The sequence below is a fragment of the Argentina silus genome (assembly GCF_951799395.1).
Source record: "Argentina silus genome assembly, chromosome: 14".
Taxonomy (NCBI): domain Eukaryota; kingdom Metazoa; phylum Chordata; class Actinopteri; order Argentiniformes; family Argentinidae; genus Argentina; species Argentina silus.
Window position 1 is genome coordinate 6,136,514 of NC_139668.1, and position 25,394 is coordinate 6,161,907.

Below are 25,394 nucleotides of genomic sequence, written 5' to 3' on the forward strand. Positions count from 1 at the left end.
GTACGCAATCTGCCTCAGGCTGTCCTCTCTGACAATTTAACATAGTGCGCTTATACACAAATGTGATGGTTGTTGACAGAGCCGTGTGTAATCACACACACGCACACACACACTGTAGACACAGGAGGCATCCAACTGGTTCTGCATTTTCACTGTATTTAAGCACCTCGTGTGGTATGAATAGGACCTGATGTTTCTATGCTGAAAAAGCCCCCAAAACAATTAATCAAAAAACACCCGAGATTAGTTTCTACAGTGACAGCGTCAGTCGTGATGAGCAGTATGGTGATTTACCGGTGCATTCACAGGTAGACCATAGTGGTGATTAAGAGGGACAGCAGGGGGAGGCTGGTGGAGGTAAGACATCAGATGACAGGCTCATTGTAATGCATGGGACGAAATGACGAATTGTATACATGATCACACAAGATGTAATCAACTGTGGCTTTGATGAAGAGGTTAGGAAAGGGACAAATAATGAAACTCATAGGGACAAACGCTTCCCCCCTCACTGTGATCAAAGATGGAACTGGATATAGAACTTCAAGTTTCCCTTTGATGCATGTTGATCTTATGACAGTTTGTAAGTTTTCCCTTTTAGTTTGGGAGGTTATGCTGGTCCCAGATCCATGCCAGTGGGGGCCGCCTTTGGAGTATGGTTCCTCTCAAGGTTTTTTCCTCCCAGAGAGTTTGTTTGTTTTTACCCCATTTTTTTTACCCTCTGGTGAGTTTTTCCTTGGCTTGCTTTTTGGATTGCGGCTTATGTCACTAGGGGGGAAACAAAAATCTCGTTATCATTAAAAATTCAAACGCAAGTAAATGTCAGGGTACAGTCCTCCTGCTTCTATTTCGCATCCGTATTCAAATACATAATTCATAAAACTACACACCGCTGAATCCACTCGACTCAAAAAGAAAAATAGCCTCAACTTCGAAATGTTCCAAGCAGGTGAACTCATCGGAGGCCCCACTCAACAGGCACGCTCGCACACCAGAGGGGGGCGCCTTGGATGCCTCATGCGTTCCAGCCACGAGAGTGTTTTCCTCGGATATGACACGGGACTTTCGATTGGCTAGCCCGTCGCTGCGAATATGTTAAACGCGCTTTCATTGGTCTCTCTGGAGTAGGCAGTGCTTTGCATAGCAATTCATTGATATAGCCTACAGCTGGGAGGTTTTGTTTGCCACACGAAGTGAAGGGCTTGGGAAGTGAACGAAGGCTTGATGTAGGGTCTTAAAAAGAAGAATACCGAGGTAGTTTTTTTATTATTTTATTAAAGAGAGATATAGACCAAAGATCGAACATAGACAGCCAAAATGCTTTGCCATGTTACACGTCCGGATTCGGTGGTGATGGAGGTGGAAGTTGATGCGAAGGCGAATGGGGAAGACTGTTTGAATAAGGTATGGTTATAACACATTGCATTTATATTCTGTGTGCATGTTTCTTTTCTGTTATTATATTGCAAGGTAGTTCAGTTAGAATATTACTGTAAGCTGTCCATTTGAATATCGTTGTGTCCAGCTAATTCAGTTTCATGGCACATCGACGCAACACCTTGCCATCAGAAATGATCGTGTGTGTGTGTGTGTGTGTGTGTGTGTGTGTGTGTGTGTGTGTGTGTGTGTGTGTGTGTTCGGGTATTGTTTGTTGAGAATACCACAATTCGATACATAAGTTGATAATGTGAAGTGACTAGTATCACCTATTGTTGTCTGAATGAGTCCGAATACACTGTCACACGGAAAGGGAACTCGGTTGGTTACTCCACAGCGCTACAACGTTGTCCTTTTTTAAAATAACAAGTTAGATACACTATTACTGTTACACAGGAACCAAATGTTTGACTCACGATGTGGTAGGTGAGCGTGGGTGTAAAACGTTGTCTGGGACAGTTTCCCTGTGGTCTACCGAGTTCCCGAAGACAAGCAAGCATGCATGTCGCCTTCGTCAAGGTTACTTGAGTTCATTTGGGTCCCAGTCCACGCTGCTGAGTGGGAAGATCAATAGGTGACTGAGTCACGGACCGATGTATTGGTGATCCTGATGAGACTGAGAATCTAATGTAGTGCAACGTAATCAGTTAGGCCTATTTTTTTGATTTGATAACTTGGTTCGTATTATTATTATAGTTTCCTTGTCACGTATCCTTAAGATCCTTTCCTTCTTCTAGCATTGTGACTGCCTATGGCCCCTGGTGCGAGCATTGATTACTTTATCTTATGATGACTGATGGATAGATGATTCATTTACTTAGACAAATGTATTTATTGTAACTCGCTTTGGATAAAGGCGTCTGCTAAATGCCATAAATGTCATGCAAATGTAAGAGGACGGCACACTTGTCATATCATCAATTCAGGAATAACGTGAACTTTGTCAGTGGGGGACCGTCTACAATCGATGGATGTTTATTGGGCTCTAGATAAAACACTCACGTCTCACATTCACACCACGGCGTTGGCTTGTTTTAGTTGGAGTGGATCTCGCTCGGGTCGCTCCCGGTCCACTCCGGTGAGGTGATGTAATAGCCCCCACGCACCCGCCGTTGGTGCCGTTGGTGAGGGGGGGTGGGATGAGCTTTTATTAACCGCGGGAAAATACCCGTGTTTATTTCCCACGCACCGCGACCCACGGCTTTATTATCGGCTGCATATTGATTCCTACCGAGCCTCAGAGCCAATCACTGGCCGGGAAATGACCATACACAGAAATAAGAAATTCACTCATTATTTATTCATTCCAGTGTTTTTAAAAAAAAAAATGTTTTATTGAAGATGCACCATAAACTTCCATCTGCAAAATCTCTAAATCCTTAAAGTTTTTTTTGCTTTTGCCTTGTTTTGTTTTCCACCATGCTCATTGCTGTGCTGCTGAGTCATTTTCCTGGAGCTGACAGACTTGTTTGTGTTTGTCTCTCGGTTGGCCAGGTGTGTAGGAAGTTGGGGATCATAGAAGTGGACTACTTTGGCCTGCAGTTCTCGGGCAGCAAAGGAGAAAACCTGTGGTTGAACCTGAGGAACAGAATATGCCAGCAGATGGACAATCTGACTCCGTGCAGACTGAGGCTCCGAGTCAAATTCTTTGTGGAGCCTCATCTTATTCTTCAGGAACAGACGAGGTACAAATATTGTTTACAATCGCACATACTCTCTCTCTCTTGCTCGCTCTCACACTCTCTCCCTCAAGCGTTCTCTCTCTCTCTCTCTCTCTCTCTCGCTCGCTCGCTCTCACACTCTCTCCCTCAAGCGTTCTCTCTCTCTCTCGCATGCGTATTCCCGTACCTATCCAACATGCTCATTATGGTACAGTAGTGTATATTCTCCAAGGTCCCCTGCATCATTGGGGGGAGCGGGGGGGGGGGAGCTTGAGGAAAAAAAAGAAAAGAAAAGAAAATCGAGTCACGTTACATATTAAATATTCATGTAACAGGATTATCTTTAACTGTGCAACTGCTCCGGTTCTTTTTGACTTCAGTCATGTGCTCCGCTCGGGGAGGAGCAGGGAAGGGAAAACAAGTAGCGCTTCAGCAAACACAAAAGTAACGCTTTAGCCAGCGAGTACAGTCAGTAAAGAACTTCTTGTACAGTGGAACGCCCTAGAGTAACTCCCAGCGCTCGGGGTTACTACAGGTCGCTGTGGAGCCCAGCTCCCTGCAGCTGAGAGCCGGAAGCAGGAAATGTGATATGTGGCTGTGGGGACTGTGTGGCTGTCTGCCCCAGGGTCCTTCTGTCCCCCCCCCCCCACCCTCACAGCCACCCAGCCAACCTCCCACCCCCCACCGGGGTCCTGTTGAAGGGGGAAGTGTGCTTACAACGACTGCTGTTGTGCTTTTCTCTTTCAGTTTCTTTGTTGTGACTGATTTACAGGAAGTCTCAAAGCAGAAGTTAGTGAGGTCTTTTTTTTTTATTTGATAGATTTTGTTTCAGGGCGCCTTTACCGCAAATTCAGACTGTGTGTTAAATGTTACACTAGAGTAAGGGCTTGGATTTTTTTTTTCAGACAAACCCTGCTCAGCAATGATTAGTTGTCAGCCTTTTGATACATTTTTAAATCTCGTCTGCTCCTTACAAAACATTGTTAATGCCTTAGCTAAACATTAGCTAGATATTGATTTTATTATTTTATTTTCCCTCCGAAATGAATGTGTGTTAGGTAATCTCTAGTGAAAGGCCTGATACACTGATACTTCACCTGGAGATAATGATGAAGAGACATTTGGAGTCTTACCCCCCCCCCCCCCCCCCCCGTCCCCCTCCTCTCCAGAGCTTGTCTTCCTCAGTACAAAGTAACATGTCCTGACAAGCTTGATCCTGACTCAGGGATCCACATGCTCTTCTGATGTTATAAATAGGTGAGTGTGTGTGTGTGTTACATCTCCATGTGCCCTGCAGAAAAAAAAGTGCTTGCCCTGCAGCGTTCTTGTCCTGTCATCAGATGGATATCCACAGCGCAGGCCAGGGGCCGGATAGGGTATCATTAAAGCTGTCTCCCATATGAGTCTGTCCCGGGACGGGGGGGAGAAGACAGGAGGAGGAGGAGGAGGAGGAGGAGGGGAGGCAGCCTCCATGCTGTTAGAAGGAGCGCTGAGAGCTCAGCGTCTTAGCTACTCTCTAGGCAGTGAAGGAAGTGTTCATTAAAGTGAGATCTATCCCTTGGCCAGCCTCCACCGTCTGGCTTCCAACCACACTCTCTCTCTCTCTCTCACTCGAGGGTCTGTCTCCTTCCTTTGAGAGCAGTCAGACTAAACAGTACATTTCCCTCTCGTGCGCTTTCTTTCTTTCTTTCTCTCTCGTTTAATGTGTCTTTCTCTCGATCCTGTCTTAGAGGGTGGGCGAGGAAAAAAAACCCCGGAACAGTTGGTGTCTCCTGTTTTTCTCATTGAGAGTGGACATGTCTGTTTTATGGCTTCTGAGTCGGGGGGAGGGGGGTGAGTGAGGAGGGAGTGAGGAAAGTAGAGAAAGGCTCGCGGGGGAGATTTTGTTTTTAGAGGACACTGTCGTTCTCCCTCTGACCTCAGAGAGATTAAAGAGGGGGAGGGGTCTTAAACAGATGGCGGGGGGGGGGGGGGGGCAGGTCAAGGGGTTGTGGACGAGGCAAGATAAAGATGGTTGGGGGGGGGGTGTGGAGGGAGGAGAGAGAGGGACGGTGGGATGTGGGAATGTTGCTCATTTAATAAAAAAAAAAAAAAAAAAAATATGGCACGTGTTGCACCACATGCAGTTGTGGCGAGAAGAGGCTGAAGGGTTTGTGTTTTCTGGCATCGTCATGGCTCCCAGATGTAATATCATTTAAGTGGTTGAAACCCTCCGTCTCTCCGGACCCTGGCCTGCGTTCAAGGAGGACCGGGGAGAGGCCCAAGTGTGTGAGAAACGCACAGACCTTGGCTGTTTTTTTTAATTTGTTTTCTTTATTATTATTATTATTATTTTATTTTTTTTATTAGTGGTTTTGTGAAATGAAAGTGTGAAGTAATGGCTGAGGGTCAAAGCTTTTAACCTCCGCATGACTGGTCTGAGGTGTTTTCAAACGTTTCCTTTGAGGAGGTGACCTTGTCGAGGACGACAGCCACTCTGAGCAGAGTGACTTAACGAAGGCCGTCTTGTGCCGAACGAAGCCGTGAACCGCTACAGAAAAAATCGACACGTTTTTTTTTTCTCCACTTATGCGAGAAGAGAAGAGAGGCGGCCATTATGACTCTCTCTCTGCGTGTGTCTCTGTGTCTCTCTCAGAGTCTGTCACAAAAGAAACGGTCCCGTGTTTTCCCACAGACAAACAGGCTAGTTTGAATGAGCAGCGTGATGACCTCATGCCACACACAATGTTCTCTCTCTGTTTGTTAGCACGCTAGTGTGTGTGTCGTCCCCCCCCCCCCTCTCTCTCTTCCAACAATGGTATTTCTTGACTCAGTCAGTACTGGAAGAGTGTGTGTGTCTCCATGGTGTGTGTGTGTGTGAGCAACAGCGCGACTGCAGGCAGGCAGGGTCATGTTTCCTCTAACCCTCTTTGTGCGGTGACCTTTGCCCTACTTCAGTTTTTGCTGCCACCGCAAACAGGCTGTCTCACAGGCAGTGACACACACACTTTTACAGGCAGGCAGGCGCGTGCGCGCGCACACAATTACAAACACGTGTGGGGGGGGGGCAGCTGCCTCACACTTGCGAGAGAAGGTCTTTGGAAGTAGACGTGGAATGTGCGTCCCACTCGTGTACGGCGGTCTCTGGACCGTCCTCGCTCTCGACTATTTCTACCCCGTCAGGTTGTCAGCGACACGTGTTGCTCTGTTTAGTGTCTGTGTGAGAGACCCCCACTGGAGAGGCCTCTCAAAAGTCACATAATCCCCCCCCCCCCCCCCCCGAGCCTAGCCACTGGAACAGCCTGTTCTTGGCAAGTGAAGGTGTTAGGGAGGGGGAGGGGAGGGGGGGGGGGGGCAGGGGGTATTTTCCAGAATTATCGGCACGCTCCCACACACACTCCTAGATCTGGTTCAGGGAAGCCTGTGGCTTGTAACAGGTGTGTGTGAGTGTATATTCCCTGAGGACATTTCAGAGGCCATCTATGTAGACTGGGAGGGTATTACACACATGCTATAGCTAAGGGCGGGACTGGTGTGTCCACACACACACACTCACGCCGGTCGCACAGCTGAGCGGAGGGTGGGCCCCTCTCACACTCTGGTACAGCCCTTGTTACATAACCCGTGGTGGACTCTGCACAGAATTCAGAAAGGAGCTTATGTAAGCGTCAGCCACAGAAAGCACCATCACCAATCCTCCCAAACCCCCCCCCCCCCCCCCAACCATGTTTACTATTAGAGCTTTTGTTAATGCATGTGCCCCCTTTTCAGACTGCCAGCAGAAAGAGCTTCAACAGAGAGAGGGATTACTGAGTGTTTTTTGTGTGTGTTTACTTCGCAGACGTTGACGTCTGTGTAATTACAGAGCAGGAGTGAAGCCTTAAATGAGCGGATGGAAACGGAGGGTTTAACCCCTGGCGTGTGTGTGTGCGTGTGTGTGTGTGTGCGTGTGCGTGCAATCTCTTTAACCCTGGTTGACCCCCCATGCGCATGTTCTTTCCCACACACACACACACACACATATACACTTTACAGACTTAGAGCTTTTCTATAAATACCCGCGGCCTCTCTGCGGCTCAGCCCCGTCTAATTCTGCAGTTCCTCTGTTCTGCTGAACATCAAACGGCCTCTCTCCCCTAATCCTGCTGCTTTGAGATACCTGCAATCTCTCTCTGCCTGGGTTCCCCTCTTTACACACACACACACACACACACTCACTCACTCACTCCTGTCTAATGCAGCTGAAGAGATGCTCCTCCACCCCTTGCTATTTTGGGGTGTGGGAAATCCTAAGTGCGATTTTCACGGAGACTCGGCGTCGGACCCTCCAGTGGTTTTGAGGCAGAGTCGGGTGGTGCACTGACACGACCCGAGGTCTTTCAGAACGAGCGCACTTTTTGGTTTCGCGTGATTTGCTGTCTCGAATTCAGATTTGTTACGAAGCAGTCTGTCTCTCTCTCTCGCTGTATATAGTCAACGATACATCCCTCTTTCTAGAACGACTCTTTGTTTGTACCCGGAGGGGTGGGCCTCTGATTGGCTCACACAGTGATTTAAGATGCCCCCCCCCCCCCCCCCCCCTCCTCCTTCTCTGTTATCTGCACCATTACACCCTACCAGCCCAGGGGGGCTGTACGTGTCAAGGCTGGTTTTAAGCAGGCCATGTTTTTAATGTTTTTAGTATTCTGATCAGGACAAACCCGGGTTAATTATCCAGTGAGGGCACTGTGATTTAGAAACATGAACACGGCCTTCATCAACCGTGAAGAGGAGGGTCAGTTCGCTGCCCCCTTTCCCCTCCTAAACTCTTCATCCTGAACCTGAAGTATTAAAAAGATACGTCATGTTTTCATTAGATTTATTGAGTTATTGTGGGGGCGCAGACAAGAAAGGCGGTGTGCCCCAATTTTGTTTTATTTCCACATATTGGATTGCGTGACAACTAGATGGACTGCCTTCCAGGCGAAATACCTCCACCAACGGGGATCGAGTTGGCTTGACTTGAATTTATCCAGGTCACATTTTACAATTACCTACGATCCACAATCGACTTAAGGTAGAGCCTGGATGGAGAGGGAACTTATTAAGTTCAGGCCATTTCCATTGGGTCTTAAATGCAGTAGACCTGGGAGATATTTAGGCCCGTTTGCTACTAAATCCAATCTATCTTTTTTTGTTGTTGCCCCCCCCCCCCCCTCCAAACCATTTTGAAGACCAGAAACCCCTTGTTCCTCTGAATAGTCTTCTAACAAGACAGATGTGTTCTACTGCTCTGAGTCTCTGTAGTCAATTCTGTCAGCTCAGCCAGTATGGTCAAATTAAGCGGCGGTATTGACCATCAGTATTATGGCAGTAGGCCTGGTGCTGCAGGCTGTATGCAGAAGAAGTACAGAAAACAACATTGTTTTCACATTCCTTATCCTCCCTGTCCTCTGGCTCCAAGACTCCTTTAACCTCCGTGCTGTCCTGACCTGAAGTAACCTAACCCTCGTCTACACAGTGTGAACACACAACACCAGGCCCATGCAAGCCAGGAATGAGGCCTGGCTTGGCCTGGCCTGGACCGTGGCTGTCTGGAGGACAGTGTGCCGGAGTTTAGGAAACCAAGATTGTTTTCACAATTCCTCCCCTCTGTCCTCTCATCTCCCAGACACGTTTTCAAGCCTCCTCGGTTTAGCGAACTGAAGTAGCCCTTGGCGTCGTCCAAGTTGAACCCGCGACATTAATCTCACGGATAGCCTCCTTCCGACACCCAGAGTTGCGTTTTTTGTTTTTGTTTTTCAAACCACCAATCACCACGCAGTTACCCGAGTCGTCAAAAGCTCACCAAACGACCGCTTTGTTTGTTCCAAATGGCACTCGTTAGATTCCCCCCTCGACGCAGAACTAAATGTCTCTTCTCGTTTATTTACGGTCTTTATCGTTCCTTGTTTGAATCATTCTTTCCGTCAATTTAAAACAGTAATTTACACCCCTGTTGTTTCGTTGGAAACAGTTTTTTGTTTTTTTTTGCGCCTCCGGTCCCGAGCAGAGGAGGTTACTAGAGTTCGTTGACTGGGAGTAACCCTCAGCGACATGGCTGCCAGCAATGTTATTTGACTAACTCACAAACCGCATTGTTTAGAAACCCAGCCAATGAGGGCTGAAATGACACTTGTGATTGGCTGGCTGGGAGAAGTCTCTGGGCAGAGGTTTCAGGTTTCGTTTCATGGGGACTTTTTGTTCTGTGTGGAAAGAGAGAGAGAGGGAGGGAGAAGGCTGACATGAGTTGGCCCTGGCACGAAACACACTCTCTCTGTCTGTTACTGGCTAACTCTGAAGGGATGCAAGACAATCCTTTTATTGGGGGGGGGGGAGAGTAAAGAGCAAAGCAAATAAAATATTCTTTATTGGATTTGCTTTTGAATACTTTAGAATTGTTTTGATTTTTTTTTATTGTGGTCTTGGAAACCCAACAAAAGCTTCAACAAGTTGGAGGACAAAAGGTTGAGGCGTAGTTATAGATATTATTTCGCTGTATGAAGCTATGCCATCGGGGCGTTTTGAAAAACGGTCGTGATTTCAGGAGAAGTAGTTTAGCTGGCTAGAGTGGAATGCAGAACAGACATTTTAGGGAGATGATTTTAACAGCATTTCAAGCTCCACAACACTGCTCTCTGAAACTCAGGTGAAACAGCTTCAACTCCAGTACAGCTTCAACTCCAGTACCCCCCCCAGTGGGGCACTGACCCAGTTCCAGCCACTCTCGGGGGGGCGAGCGGGGGTGCGCGACAGCTTTAATTGGATTATTACAGCCGTCCAATCAAGTGTTTAACATTCCAGCAGTGGTACAACAGATGACTTCTGTGTGCACCCCGTCGTCACGGCTACCCCGAGGGGGGGGAAATGGTAGATTCACCAACCGTGCTCTCCACAGACTGACTGACTGGCCTTACCTCATCTCTCTGCTTTATCTCTCTTTACATCTCTCTTTACTCTCTCTCTCTCATGTCCTTCATCAAGATAGCTATAATGAAAGAGGTTTATTGTTCGTTAGGCTTGTGATGAACGGAAACCGGCGGGATAGAGGAGTTGTCTTGAATCGCATAAAACGTTATTAGGCGTGACTAAAGGTTGTCAGCTCTGCTTCTAGATGTGGGCTGTGTGATGACAGACCCTTCCCCCCCCCCCCACCCCCCGGTGTTCTGTCTGTCTGTGACCACCTCTTGTTGGAGAGATGGTGGGTCGGGAGGTGTGTGTGTGTGTGATGGTGGACAGGCAGCGACTGGTACTCTGTGTGTGTGTGTGGGCAGTGATGGGTTGTGTGTGTGTGCGCGCACCCCTGGACAGTGAGACTGATGCAGCCTGGCGTTTCCCCTCCAGAGGCAGACAAGGCCGCGGCACCCTGCCCCTCCCTCTCTGTCTGTCTGACTCACCATCGCTGCATGGTGGACAGTCAGGCCCCCCCCCCCCCCCCACCACCACCACCACATCACTTTCTATGCGATTCTGCCTACCTGCCCCTCTCCCTGCCACCCTCCCCCTCTCTCCCTGCCACCCTGCCTGTCCTCCCGAGTCACCGTTCCTCCCACAGAACAGTCAGGCCGACTCACACGCCCCCACATCACAACCATGTGGCCCGGGGGGGGATGCCTCACTCTCTTCCTCCCTCCCCACTCCCCCCCCCCCCCCCCCCCCCTACTCTGCCACCCTGCCCGTTTCTGCCTGAGTCAACGTACTGTGGGCCAGGGGGCACACAGCTGCCTCACTACCTGTCTCCCTGGCCTGCTTGGCTGCCTGGAATACAGGCTGGTTCCCCCCCTCCCCCTCCCCCTCTCTCTGCCGGTCTGCCTCGTGATCCTTCCTGGTTGGTTCCTCCCTGCTCTTTGTCTCCCAGTGCGGCTGGTGACAGACACACACACACACACACACACACACCTGGTCCCCCCCCTCCCTCTCTGTGTCTTCTCCGGTCCTCCAGGTCTCCTTGGGATCAGTCAACACAGTCAGCTGAGACTGACGCACCGACACCTGTTGTCACAACTTCCCTACGTTCTGTGTGCTTTAACCTTCCCACACGCAAACACTGTATACAGAGGATGATCACAAGGAACAGGGAGGAAAGACTGGGCTCAACTATTAGTGCAAACTGTGTGTGTGTGTTGCCTTTGTTATTGAACACCTTGACCACTCCCTCCCACGGTCAGACCTCCACTTCAAGTTCCAGGCCCAGATACGTTACCAAACATGGTTATTAATAAGCCCCTGTTATGAGCTGGTGTGTGTTTTCTAAGATTAGTCGCGTAAAGCGGAGGGCTGAACCGGCGCCACTTGTTCCACCCCCGGGGAAGGGGGGGAGGGGGGCGTTGAGGCGGTGGAGAACGGAAAGGCCTGGAACGTGACCGGCAGTAACTCTCCCCCCCGCCCTAGGCCGGACCGTGAACTATAGTAACCTCCTTAGGCCAGGCCAGTGAACTATAGTAACCTCTGGGCCTGTAACCGATAGTTACCCCTAGGTGGTATGCCTTTGTTTCTGCCAGCCAGGTAGCTGCCAAGTCATATGATGCCTGCTGGGCCACACACAATTGTGTGTGTGTGTGTGTGTGTGTGTACTCTCTCAGACAGTGTGATCCGTGTTTGGGGCCGGTTTGTTTAACACCAAATCAAAGTGTGTTTGTTATGCTACTGGCGGGAATCCCGGGAGCTGTTGTTTAGTTGACTTCTGTTCCCGTCTGGGTCTCGACTCCTATTCTATGGTAATGGTTCTCTGGTGTTACCCAAACAGTGGGATGAATGTTTTGCTTGGCTTTGGCTGGTATTGTTAATTGTGTGTGTGTGTTTGTGTGTGTGTGTTTTTTTCCTCTCCTCCGTGGAGCTCCCGAGGAAACGGGAAGAGAACGTGCCCTCCAGCCGGCGTTCCCATGCCCCCCTACGATGCCCATGAGGCATTGCAGGCAGGTACCGTCAACAGCCCGGCCCCCTGTCTGATGTCACCCTCTCTCAGTCCCCGGAGCGGAGGGAGGGAGGGAGGGAGGGAGGGAGGATCATTTGGCCTTTAGCTGTGTGTTATTCATGAACACAGACAACAGTAGTCTCTGTTGGTGTCAGGTTATGTTATGATGATTCGTTATGTTGCTGCTAAGCCGAGGTTAAGGTTAAGTCATGTTATCGTGATATTAGCTTTTTTTTGTGTGTGTGTGTGTGTGTGTGTGTGGCGGGGGGGGGGGGGGAGGGAGGGAAAGTATGGCTTGTTGTAATTGACTCAGTCTTGTCTAAACTAGGCTTGCTAGAGAGGGAGAAGTCGAGGGGGGGGAGGTGGGGGTGAAGGAGCTGCCCGAATGGTTTGTGCTAGTGTTCAGTTCCAGGAGCAGGTGATTGGTCTGGGACGAGGCCTCTCGTGTTTACTCTTGGCCTGACCTTCTCTTTGCACTCCTCCTCCTCCGTCGGAGTTCTCCGGATTGTCAAACGGACACATTCAGCCCGGGTCATGGAACGTTCTCTGTCCAAGACCCTGCTGCATTGTTAACAATGTAGATGTTGGAAACCGTGCTTTATCTAGAATCTAAAAAAACACACACACCCGCACACACCACCACTTCCTAGGGCAAGATTAAAAAAAAAATAATAATAATAATAATATTTTGTATCTAGGGACCGTTCCAGTACTAATAAATACAGAGAGAGTTCTGAGCCTCTATTGTAAACGATAACAGCCTCCATGAGTTTTTGGAAGAATATTTTTTTTATTTGACTCACCAGAACTCCATGTTCTACACTATGTGGAACAAAATACTTTTATGGGTTTTTTTAAACTATCTAAAAAAATTTGGAAACCCCATTTTCCCAGCCGCGGAAACACTCCGTCCCTCCCTCCCTTTCCAGAAGTTGTCACAATAACAAGCAAGTAAGGCTTTGGTGCCAGCGCCAGAGAGGAGGAATAGGAGGAGGAGGAGGAGGAGAAGAAGGAGGGGACCTTACCTCACACACTACAAGATTACAGCACATGTTGATTCAGCTCAGCCTTTCGTGTGGGCTTATGTTGATGTGGTATTGTTATTGTAGAACACGCATCTGAGAATAATGCCTGCAGGTAGGTAGGCAGGCTAAGTGTCGCTATCGCTCCCCAGCTGTGCGTGCCACACACACACACACACACACACACACACACATCCGCCATGTTGCAATAGCAGCAACCCTGCCTTATCACTTGGCAACACACTGCTCTGGTCACGAATAGGCCGCTATACAGAAGCAGGTCTGGTCCACACACACACACACACGGCTCCTGCCCTCCTGCTGTACTCTGCTGCAGTGATAAGAGCTGTGGAAAGTACTTCACACACCGGGGAACGACCTTTTAGCCTTTTACTCTCAATGTCCTCTCTTCCAGTCATCAGGGAACGCTATAAACTAGAAAGCGGAAGAAAGACTATTTTGAGAAGTATGGCTTTGGAGAGCTGGAAATGGGTCTAGTTGTTCTGCTGCGCGTGAGAAAGAAAGAGAGAGAGAGAAAGGGAGAGAGAGAAAGGGAGGGAGAGGGAGAGAGAGAAAGGGAGGGAGAAAGGGAGGGAGAGAGAGAGAAAGGGAGAGAAAATGATCTCTGCTACCAGGGAACAAACAGCTCTTTCATGACTGTGACAATTACCCTTTCTCCAGCTGCCCCCCCCTCACACACACACACACACCTGCTTTTTGTGTAACCCATCTCCCATGACCACCTGCTCCAGCCATTCTATCGCCCACCCTCTGGTCCCCTGACTGTCAACTGTTGCTAGCGCACGTGCGTGCGTGTGTGTGCGCGTCCGTCCGTCACCACCACCACCTCCGACCTCATGTTCTGCGCGTTTCTCCCATCATGCACCTTGAGTTGCCTGCGTATCTCTGCAGGTGAAACGTTGCACATAAGCCTGCTGCTGTACACAGCCACCCCCCACTCCCTATTCCACACGACGACACACACACACGTCTACCTGAACAATATTTCACCTTTTTTTTTTCTCTCCCCTTCCCTCCCCCTCTCTCTCCTCTCCTCTCCAGACACGTCTTCTTCATGCACGTGAAGGAGGACCTCCACAGCGGGCACCTGAGGATGGGCACGGAGCAGGCAGAGGAGCTGAGTGCCCTGCTGGCACAGGCGGAGTTCGGAGACTACAACCAAAACACTGCCAAGTACTGTTACTCTGAGATGTCTGGCAGCGAGCCCAGCCCCGCCACCGTCACCAGGTAAGGGCGAGTGAGAGTGTGAGAGAGAGAGAGTGACGCACCTCGGGGAGAAAAGAGAGATTGATGATTGTGTTTTGAACCTTTTTTTATTTTATTTTTTTTACTCACCCTGTTATGAGTTTATCGGGAGGGGACGGCGCAGAGGGTGTTTTGGCGCCGCCGGGAAAATGGATTTAGAAAAAAACGGCAGCGGTAAAAACAGGAAAGCGGAGAACACAAGAGTTCTGGCGAGCCAAAGAAAACCAACCAAATTCTTCCAAAATTCACAGAGGCTGTTATTGTTTCCACTAGAGGCTCAGAACTCTCTCTTCTTATTTGTTAGTGCTGGAGCGGTCCCTAGATAAAAATGTTATGGTCGGATTGACCGTGTGTGTGTGCGCCCTTGACGAGGCTTAGTGAATTGATAGGAGGGTGTTAGATGTGTAATTTAGTAGGTCTAATGTAATTGGAGGATTACGACATGACAATCTCGATCTCTCCCAGTGAAATGCCAGATGTTTTGAGTCGTGAACCCTCGACCCACACCAGGGGCTCAGAGGGATCGGATCCTCTCCCGAGTCGACATCACAACCCTGCCACATATTTAATCACGCACAGCCATAATTCTCAAACCCCCATTAGACCATAACCAGGGAAAATTCCGACAAAGTATAATTGCCCCCTATCATTAATGATAGGTCATACAAGTCTGTCTAACATTGTGACATGAACCTTGTATCGTTCACCCCTGAGCTGAGGCGGTGACCGCATTTTAGTGAAGATGCCAACGTAAACAACAAAAAAACCCTCCAAAACCTCCAAATCACACGATTTTATAATGAATGATTAACAAACTTGACCGAATCAAGTCTTCTGGACTTTCCTAACAGGAAGTGAGGAGTTTTAAAATGACTCCTGACTGAAACTGGGACAAACAAACACTAGTTTGACTCTTGACCCCGGAGGCACACATCAGCCAGCCCAGCGGCATGAGCGACAGAGACAGGAAGCTCGTGGTCCGCCTGCTGCTCGTTCTGAGGTCCGGCTCCTCCTGTAAGACAGGGAGAACCCCCCCCCCCCCAGTGGGGAACTGTGCAGAGCAGGGTAATTTGAATCCTGTCCTAGCGATACAGGAAAGCACTCTGTGTCTTCTGGCTTGCGAATGAGAACGGTTAGAACCGAAGTCGAGCAGTCGTTGGCGGTATCGAGCCGGTTTGGTTCAGAAACCAGAAAAAGATGGTCTTAAGACCTAGAACTAGTTATTTGGATAGGTTATTGGTCCTGCTTTTATAGAAAGAAATGTGCCTCTTCAATTCTGCTAGTTTGGGATTCCATCAGCTTGTTTCAACCACCCACACAGATGCGTTCTCTCTCTGAGGGGGCTGGTGGTGGAGGGGGAGGGGGGGGGGCACCCGGATGTAGGGCAGAGCTTTAAAGAGTGGGCCGGGGTGGTAGCGTGGTTAAATCAACAGTTTGAGAGGGAGCAGTCTGGGCAGAGGCCAAGCTAAACCAAAGTGTGTTTGTGCAGGGTCAGGGGACAGGGCTATCACTTTGTTTATTCAAGCACACACACACACTGCCAGCGCACGTGAATGCCACTGACACACACACACACACACACGTACACACACACACACCCTGCCATCGCACACACATAAACGCCACTAACACATACAAACGTACACGCACGTAAATGCCACTGACACACACACACACTGCCAATGCAGGCACGTAAACAGCACTGCCACACACATGCGCGCGCGCACACACACACACACACACCTCGCCAGTGCACACTTAAACAGTACTGACACACACACACATACACCCTGCCAGTGCACACTGAAACAGTATTGACGCACGCACACACACACACACGTACACACATACCCGTCGTTGTTGTTGTAGGAGAATGGATGGTTTACTGAAGGGGTCTAATCAAGCTAATATGGACATAAAGCACTCTCTCTAGCGTATTAGCCTGATTACAATGGGCCCTTTAGTTGATTTCATTCAGCCCCCCCGTCGTCTAGAGTCATTAACTAGAGGATTCTTCACTCCGTACTATTCCTGGAGCTCTTTCTGTCTGCCTCCGTCAAGCTCGAGCCTTACTGTGCTGACGACACCACCACCACCACATCCACCACGGTAACTCCATTACGTAATCCTAACGCGAGCAGCCGGGTTCGGATTCAGTCGGGAACGGCGGCAGAGGGGAGAATGGAAAAAGCCACGCGCCTCACGCTTACCATACTGAAGTCATTACCGCTGGGAACAGGAATCGTTTGTGTTGACGTTTCAGACAAATAGTTTTCTCTGGAATGGAATGGATTTGTCATTTGTCTTTTTGGGAGGAACTGTTTGGGAGTTTTAAGATGCGGTGCATTAGTGTTTAACTGTGTGAATATAGGGTAGTTCTACGTTGTGTAATACTGGGGTAATATATCTTTTCTTTGGCACGAAGGGATGGTTCACTTAACATCCCATTTCTCTTCTGACACGGTGGTTAATAGATTTTTCGAGTGAACTATGACTAAGTCACACTGTTCATAGCGGGACAGCAGCTCCGATTACATTAGGTAATTGATTCCCATTTTGGGTCAGATTAGGGGAGGATGATCGGGGTTAATCTGGTAATCTCCTCCACAGGAGACAGGCGGACAATGTAACTAACAGACAACCAACCAACCACCCAAGCAACCGGCTACCCCTCTCTACTTTTCTCGCGTCTCCCACTTGAGGCCTCTAGACTCACACACACACACTCCCAACCCTCCCGTCCTTAGGGTAATGGAATTTCGGAAGATTTTTCCTAAAATCTGCTGACTTCAGCAGCTGCAGCCCTAGCTCGTGGCGTAGTTGGCACCCAACGCGCAGTGGGTGGGTGTGTGTGTGTGTGTGAGGGAGATCTCCACGTGTTCTGGGAGCCAATGGGCAGACGTGTTCATTACCGCTCTGTCACGTTGTTTGCCTGCCGTTGCAGCTGTACGCAGATGTGCCTTCTACAGTGTTCTAACAGAACCGTCTCTGTTCCTCTCCCTCCCCCTCTCCCCTCCCCTCCCCTCCGCTCTCTACAGCATCGTCTCCAGACACAAGGCGCTGGAGGGTGTGGGCCAGGGCTCGGTGGAGTACCAGGCCCTGCAGCTGGTGTCGTCCCTGGAGCACTACGGCGTGGAGTGGCACTGGGCCCGGGACGCCGAGGGCCAGCGGCTGGCCATAGGGGTGGGCCCCGAGGGCATCGCCGTCTGCCGGGAGGACTTCAGCCTGGTCAACAGGTACGGAGGACCGCGCTGCCCTCTTGAACGATACGATGTGTTTATAAAACCGAACGTCTTATCGTCGTTTTCTGTAGGATAGTGTGTGTGCTTAGAATGTTGATTCTGTATGGGGGGTCTTTTACCTAATTGTCCTCAGATTTCTACCGCCACCAGCCTCCCCTGGGCTAACAGTCTCTAACCTCCTAATTCTTTCTCCCTCCATTGTAGGATCAGCTACCCCATCATCCAGATAGCCACCCAATCAGGGAAGAGCGTCTACCTGACGGTCACCAAGGACACCAGCGACAGCGTGGTCCTGCTGTTCAAGCTGATCAGCAACAGAGCTGCCAGCGGACTGTACCGGGCCATCACCGAGACCCACGCTTTCTACAGGTGAGGAGAGGGTTAATCACTGAGACGCAAGCTTTCTCATAAGCGAGGTAACGGTTGAATCACTGAGACTCTTTTAACGGGCGACCAAAATGTCCGCCGTCTAAGAGGAGAAATTGTTGACGTGTTCCATTGGAGCCAATACCGTAGAGCCACTGTTGTCGAAGTGGGGTACGATCTAGGGGGTACGTGAAATAAGTCTGTGATTTACCTTCCCAAACAGTCCTGTTGAATAGTCGACTGCAGTCTCAGTACCAAAAAGAAATGCGTGCACCCTATCCAACAGAATAATATTATCACAATGTCTAATATGTAAGGGATAATGTTCATAGAATATCAATTAGGCTACAAAATAACCGACAGGGGGTACGTGACTGTTAAAAGTTTGGGAACCACTGCCGTAGAGGGACCATAGAAGTAGAATGAGTACCGTACACCAGAAGATGGCCGCCAATGTTGATTTGACTGGGCATGTCTGTGCTACTCATTCTATTTCTATGAGGGGAGGGACTAGCCTCAGAGAGTTCCTGTAGATGATGGAGAGGATCTGGAAGGCTCTGCTGTGGTGTCTGACAGCTCTGATGAACGGAACCCAAACATCGTAGCAGGGTTCAGAACACCCCACATTGTGACCGCAGTCCTCCATTAAGCATTGTCATGCTAATGTGTCTTACTTCCCGGTAGAATGCCACAGTACGGTAAACAACCCCCCCCCCCCCCCCCACATTGTTACTCATTCACTCTCAACACACACACTTAACCGTCCCTCAACTACTGTAGCGTGACATCGTAAAGCCCGCGAGTGATCAACCATGAAACCCCCCCCCCCCCCCTGTTTTTTCTTCTCAAGTCCTAATATGACAAATACCTAACCTAGAACCGCTGGTGTTTTTAGAGAAGGCACCACATTCCACTCTGCTTAACATGGATCGCCCTCCTGAATAGATAGATAGATAGATAGATAGATAGATAGATATGCATCCTAACACAGACTCATATACATATTGACTGACCAGAGAGCCTGCCCGGGGGGTCTAGCATTAGGGGTGGAAGAGGTCTGTTTGTTTGTTTGTTTGTTAGAGAGAGAGAGACAATCAATAACACACACACACACCATATGCTCGTTAAACTCAATCAATAACTAACACGCACGCACACACACGCACGCCCCAAATTCTTGTCGAACACAACATATTCACCAAAATACTGTGTTTTTCAATGTCATACAACTGTATGTCCCATTTTAGGACGGTTAGAAGGAGAGTTTGGCGCTGCGTCGGTCTGTACGACATTCCAGCGAGCCTATATAAAAGACCACGGCTGTTAAATCTCACTCCATCAACATTCACCATGTGTCTGTCCTTGGTCTGAAGGGATATTGATGAAAGCACGGTCTGTACCAGACGGTCTTGGTGCCGATAGGAATGGAAGAAGCGTCTCTCTCTCTCTCTCTCTCTCTGTCTCTCTCTCTCCCCCTGGAGAAATGAGTGTGTGTGCAGTTCTGTTCTGTGACAATCCGAACGGCTGAGCTGTGAGATTGTTCTCAGGCAGTTACAATAGTCATGGAGGAACAAAGATTAGCCTCTTTTGTTAGGGCGCGTTTAACTCTGCGTTGGCACTTTTCGCCGTGTCTTCCACGGCTCGTCTACGTGCAGGTGTGCCGGTTCTGCTGAGTTTAGGTTTGTGTGTGGCTTAGTTGTGTGTGTGTCTGTGTGTGTGTGTGTGTGTGTGTAGCTTAGTGGTGACTCGGTGACCTCTATAAGTGATCTCTTACCGAATCTGTCTAAGAATCTGTACCGCAGTGGTTCGTGGCGCCAAGCACATTTCTGTTGGAAACGGACGGCGAAGCTCCTCTTCTCTCGTTTCTCTCGAATTGACACAAACCTCCCCTCTCCTCCCCCTCCCCCTCCTCCCCCCCAGGTGTGACACGGTGACCAACGCGGTCATGATGCAGTACAGCCGCGACTTCAAGGGCCACCTGGCCTCCCTCTTCCTCAACGAGAACATCAACCTGGGCAAGAAGTACGTGTTCGACATCCGCCGCACCTCCAAGGAGGTGTACGACTACGCCCGCCGGGCGCTCTACAACGCGGGCATCGTGGACCTGGTGGCGCGGGCGGCGTCGGCGGTGGCGGCCGGGGGCGAGCGGACGCCGTCGCAGCGCTCCCCCCTGCGCTGCGGCCAGGAGGAGGCGCTGGACTGCGGGAGCTGCCACCAGAGCCGGGCGCTGCAGGAGAGGCTGCAGAAGCTGCGGGAGGCCCTGCTGTGCATGCTCTGCTGCGAGGAGGAGATCGACGCCGCCTTCTGTCCCTGCGGTCACATGGTCTGCTGCCAGACCTGCGCCGCTCAGCTACAGGTGAGAGAGAGAGAGAGGGTTAAGACGGTTGTTGTTTTTGTCCTACACACACACACACACACACACACCTTTTGTTTGCCGTGCGTGTGGAGGTTTTTAGACAAGTTGACCTTTTTTCAAGCCATTGAAATGCCACGGTTGTCTCGCTTGTGCGGTGGTGAACTTTATCCCGGGATCGTTGTAAATGCCTCCCTTCTCCACCTCCCTCCCGATCCATCATGGCCAAACGCAGAAATGGATCATGCCTTCTTTTACCTGCCTACCTACCTACCCGCGCTCTAGGAGGAAAAGGCTCGGAAAGAAGGCTTCTGGGACAGAGCCAAAGCGTCTGTCGTGTTAGAAGTCGTTGGCACGGAAGATGGAACAGCAATCACATCCCACCCCCCACCCCCCCACCCACTCTGGGGGTGATATGAGTCATATCATGGAAGAGCTCTTAAAACCAAGGAGAAATGCTTAACCCCCCCCTCCCCCTCCCCCGACTCTGTCCTGAACAAACCCCACTCATCCCGTTCATGGCTTCTAAACACACATCCAGCATGTACGCTCCCAGATAACCTGATTGATTGTCCTGCTTCTAATCTGCTCAGTGTTGCCTAACTTTGTCTGAAGGTAACTGCTATGCTGGGCCCCACATGGTGAAGCCCCTCACCCCCCACCCACCCACCCACACACACACTATCCCTCGTTGAACACAGGGTCTCTTACGTAATTTAATCTCTACGTCCGACAGGCTTTTATGTGCCATTGACTGCCTCTTCATGGGGACTTTGAGCTCTTTTTCCACGCCTCTCTTCGGTCCGCCTGACAGACTAACGGAGGTTTTAATGGCTCCACACCGTGTCTGGGTTTTTCTTTTTGTTTCGTTTTTTTTTTGGTCGGTGTCTGGAGGAAGATGATTATACGGTACGCCTGCGGGCTGCGGGGCCCCCTCCGCCGCTCAGCTCAGCCCCGGCGGGGGCCTGGCGAGGCTCGGCTTTTACGTAACGCGTTTGGGAGCCACACGTGGACAGCCAATGTGGCTGGCAGAAACTAGGGGAGAAAACTCTGTGTTGCGTAACGTGGATATATCGTGGACCGTTTTGGCGGTCTTTTTTCTTTATATGCGGTGGTGTTTTTGAAGTGTTGTGGTTTTTAGATCCCAAACCAGACCCCCCCCAACCCCCCCCCCCCCACTCCGGGGTAGTTTGATTTTGAAGAGCCATGGCGGTCTAGATCACAGAAGGGAATATTTGTCTTCCTCTCTTCTCTCAGTCATCACCATTGACCGTAACCCTGCTCTCTCTCTCTCTCTCTCTAGTTGTGTCCGGTGTGCCGCTCGGACGTGGAGCACGTGCAGCACGTCTACCTGCCCACCTGCACCAGCCTCCTGAACCTGGCCATCACAGACAACAACCACAGCAGCAGCGGCGGCAGCAGCGGCAGCCCCCCCCCCATCCACAGAGACATGGCCTCCCACTCCCACCACTGTCCCACCAAGGACTACTCCAACAACGACAAGATCTACCAGACCTAAACCCCCCCCACCCCCACTCCAAAAAAAAACACCACTCCTCCTTTGAACCGACCCCTTTTTTTTTTTTTTTTTTTAAACCCCGCTCCTGAACCACTACCTTGAACCACTCCTCCCTCCCCGTCAGCCCGCGGTTATGCGTTCCTGCCGAGGAAGGGGGGCGGGGGAAGGGGGTCCCTCACTGATCCGATCTCTCACAACTGCCTGGATAAATGTTGAACATGCCAGGAACCCACGTCCGAGATGATGATGATCTAGCGGTCTGTGCTGTGTGTGTGTGTTTTGGCGGTTTGGAGCCTAACTTATTTGATTGGTTGTTTTTGTGCGCTCTCTCACCTTGCCACGCTCTCTGACGGCGATGTCACTCCAGTGTCGATGACCTTTGTCGCTTTTCATTTTTAAACCAATGAGGATTTATTGTCGTTCCCCCCCCCCCCCCCCCTTATTATTATTTTTAGATTAGGTTTATCTATTACTTTTTAATTTAATTGCATCAGTTGACCTGATACGCTGTAGTGCTATGACTTCTTGACATTGTGTTGATTGTGCTTTTCATTTTCATCGAGTTTTTGTTGATGTATTTTTCTTTTCTTTTCTTTTTTTTGGCTCATTTGACAGAACATGAATTTATCTATTGGGTTTCACTGCCTGCCGCTTTTGTACATTGAGAGGAAATTCTGTGTTTTAGGAGAATTAGTAGACGACGTACATAATCATTGTTTTGTTTTATAAGTTCATTTGCCTTTTCTTTTTTAAGCTCGTCTCCAATTTGAAAATCTTTTTTTATGACGTAATGGAGTGAAATGCATATTATTTTATTTTTTGGGTTATTTGTTTGTGATGTTTTTGTTTTGTTCCATGTGGTTGCCAATACCAATGAGGAGGTATTTAGGGGTAGAAGCACTACCCTGGTCCAGTCTTGCATGTCGATGAGAGAGAGAGAGAGAGGAGTTCTGGTGATTAGCCTACTGTGATCCATTCATGTGTTCTATTCATTCTATCGGATGGTTCTGGAACTCCACCAGAACTCCGACAGAGGGAGAGAAATGGCTGAATGACACCCCCCCCCCCCCTTCTCGCCGGGTCGTGAAAAAGACCCCGGTTCACTCAGACTTCCATCCCTCAGTCACGCTCTCTCAGTACCGTCTCCGTGCATCGACAGAACGGCAGAACACAAACCGCCAAAAAAAAAAAAATACCCAGATCCCTCCCTCGTCTATTTTTCTACTCGATACGGCCCGGTCATCTATCCTGGGTTGTTTTATTTATAGCCTCACCCTTCACCTGTCTCGGTTCCAGACCCACACCAGCACGACACTACAAAGAATGAAGCAACATATTGGCCGGGGCGTTCCGACTGGCGCTCTCGTGTGGACGTTGGAAGACAGCCAGCGCTGCGTGTTCTCTCTCTCTCTCTCTCTCTCTCTCTCTCTGTCTCTGTCTCTGTCTCTCTCTGTCTCTCTCTGTCTCTCTCTGTCTCTCTCTGTCTCTGTCTCTGTCTCTGTCTCTGTCTCTGTGTCGCGGTCCTGTCCCTCCGTTCCCATGTCCTACGCGGTCAACTCGTCGCTTCCGTGTTGTCATTATTAAAAGGGTACTAGGCGATCTGTCTGTGCAATACTAGCTGCTTTTTTGAAGAGCTTTTTGGAGGTGTTTTTCTTTTTCTTTTTTTTCTTTTTTTTGGGTGGAGAGAAAGAAGAGAAAGGAAAAGGTTTTAAAAACAAAAACAAAACAAAAAAAACATGATTTGATGTTTTCCACACTGTCACTTTACAAAGGAAGTTTCCCAAGTGTATTATCTATGGGGGTTTGGCCTTATCGGAGCAACACGGTGTGTTTGGTATCCCTGCATCCTTTCTTTGCACAGACTTTGTTTGAAAAATGGTGATGATGATGACGACGAAGAGGAATATTTTTTTCTTTATTGCTGACTCAGCTCTGTCACTGCAGGGGAACGGATTTTTCACTTTGTACAAGTAGGATTTGTTTCTGTTTTCTGAAACGATGACTATGCTCCTGTAAAATGTAGAAATTCAAATAACTTGATCTTTTTATATTTGCTTTGAACAAGAAAAAGTATTAATAAAGTTGTTTTTTTAAAACGTGTGTTTGTGTATGTATATATATATATATATACCTTCTGTATTTATGGCTTTTACCCTGTTGACCTGTGGTTGACTGGTGACCTTTCACCTTTTCACCGGGGACATTTCACATGGAGAACTTCAAAGGTCATAGATGGGGAGCAGAGATACAGCATAGGATCGAGCTGTTATTCTCTCTTCCTTAATCATGAGACAACCTTTCATGTCAGAAAAGCATTACCTAGCATGCTTTTAACTCAGTATTTGATTAACGGAGTTCCTTGTCAGAAGTAGCGCTGTTTTCCCATAATGGCTGTGTATTGATGTCCCTTGTCGTCGTAAAAATCACACATGGTTCAGTTCCACCAGGCAGGCTTTTACATATTGATTAGCTTTGGTAGAGGAGATGATTTGGAATCACTCTCTGGATGAGTAGCCCTGCCTGCGACCTCTAAGCCCACATGATGTCCTCTTGGTATAACGGTTTACCTATGGATCATCCATGCGACTTGTCCCTGGTTCGAACTCCAGTGTCTCCACCATGGTGTCGAGCTCTGCTGTACTGTGATTGATAAAGCTTTGAGATGTCCAAGGACACTGATGACAAAGTGTGAAAGGAAGATTTAGGAGCTGCGAGATGATGCAGGAAAAGCACATGAAACTCTTGAGTGCGACACCAAAATGGTAACAATCGGGTAACAATCGGTGTTCGACAAAACTGCTCCCTTTTCTCCTGTAACAAATTGTTGGAAAAAACGATACTAATTTTAGTCCAAAGCGATTGAAATGAAGGTTTATGGAAGAAAAGGTGTTTGTTGCTGATCCATGCAAAGGGTTAGATCTCCTGTCTCTTTTAAATCTATTTTTCTCTTAAGCCTGAACATGGCTGGTCCCTCACACAGAAACACTTGTTATTCTCTTCTCTGTATCGAGAGTGTGTGTGTGTGTAGAGATCAATAACAGGCGTTCCCTCTGCCTTTTGTCATGGCGTGTGTGTGTGTGCGCGCGCGCGTGGGGAGCCGGAGGGGCCACAGGCAGTAACCCAGATGCATGTAAATCTAGGAAGTAGAAGTAGGCCACTCATTCAGCCAGTGTTTTCTCCTCTGTAGCCCTCCTACCCTGGTCGGTCACACAAGTACGGTAAACAACACACAACACAGGCCCCCGTGCATTAGCCATCCCTGAGAACAGCAACGGGAAAAAAACAACAAGCTTATGGTGTTATCGCTTTCAAATGGGAGGAGAAAACATACAGGGAAACATTAGGGTTGAGTAATTGGTACAACTAAGACTCCTAATCTCCCTGTCGAAGTGGAAGAAACACAAACGCTTGTTCGGTAGTTCTAACGATCACACAATGTATAGAAATGGCGTACGGTTATATAAAATCCATCGTTACGTAATTGCGTATTGGCCTTACGTGGGTTATGTAATAGGCGATGACGCACCGTGTCATAACCCGGGAGAGAACAGAGGAAAGGTCAGCATGACTCACTGACAATGAACCAAGGCCTAATAATCCATGTTGACCTTTATTAT

At 49.1% G+C, this 25,394-nt stretch overlaps 1 protein-coding gene across 1 annotated transcript; it reads left to right on the plus strand.

Annotated features, from left to right (window-relative positions):
* The first annotated feature begins 1,205 nt into the window (after nt 1–1,205).
* Nucleotides 1,206–23,867, plus strand: mylipa (myosin regulatory light chain interacting protein a). Its single transcript, XM_083684774.1, has 7 exons — nt 1,206–1,404; nt 2,932–3,122; nt 14,094–14,279; nt 17,336–17,533; nt 17,744–17,908; nt 19,826–20,261; nt 21,562–23,867. The coding sequence occupies exons 1-7, from the start codon at nt 1,318–1,320 to the stop codon at nt 21,775–21,777; spliced, it is 1,479 nt and encodes a 492-aa protein (XP_083540900.1). The 5' UTR covers nt 1,206–1,317; the 3' UTR covers nt 21,778–23,867.
* Nucleotides 23,868–25,394: the final 1,527 nt, after the last annotated feature.

Bases quoted from the DNA above. Each gene is read 5' to 3' on its own strand.
- mylipa (XM_083684774.1), top strand. From the start codon at position 1,318: ATGCTTTGCCATGTTACACGTCCGGATTCGGTGGTGATGGAGGTGGAA. The intron at 1,405-2,931 runs GTATGGTTATAA...TCGGTTGGCCAG, and splicing joins GGGAAGACTGTTTGAATAAG to GTGTGTAGGAAGTTGGGGAT. The intron at 14,280-17,335 runs GTAAGGGCGAGT...CGCTCTCTACAG, and splicing joins AGCCCCGCCACCGTCACCAG to CATCGTCTCCAGACACAAGG.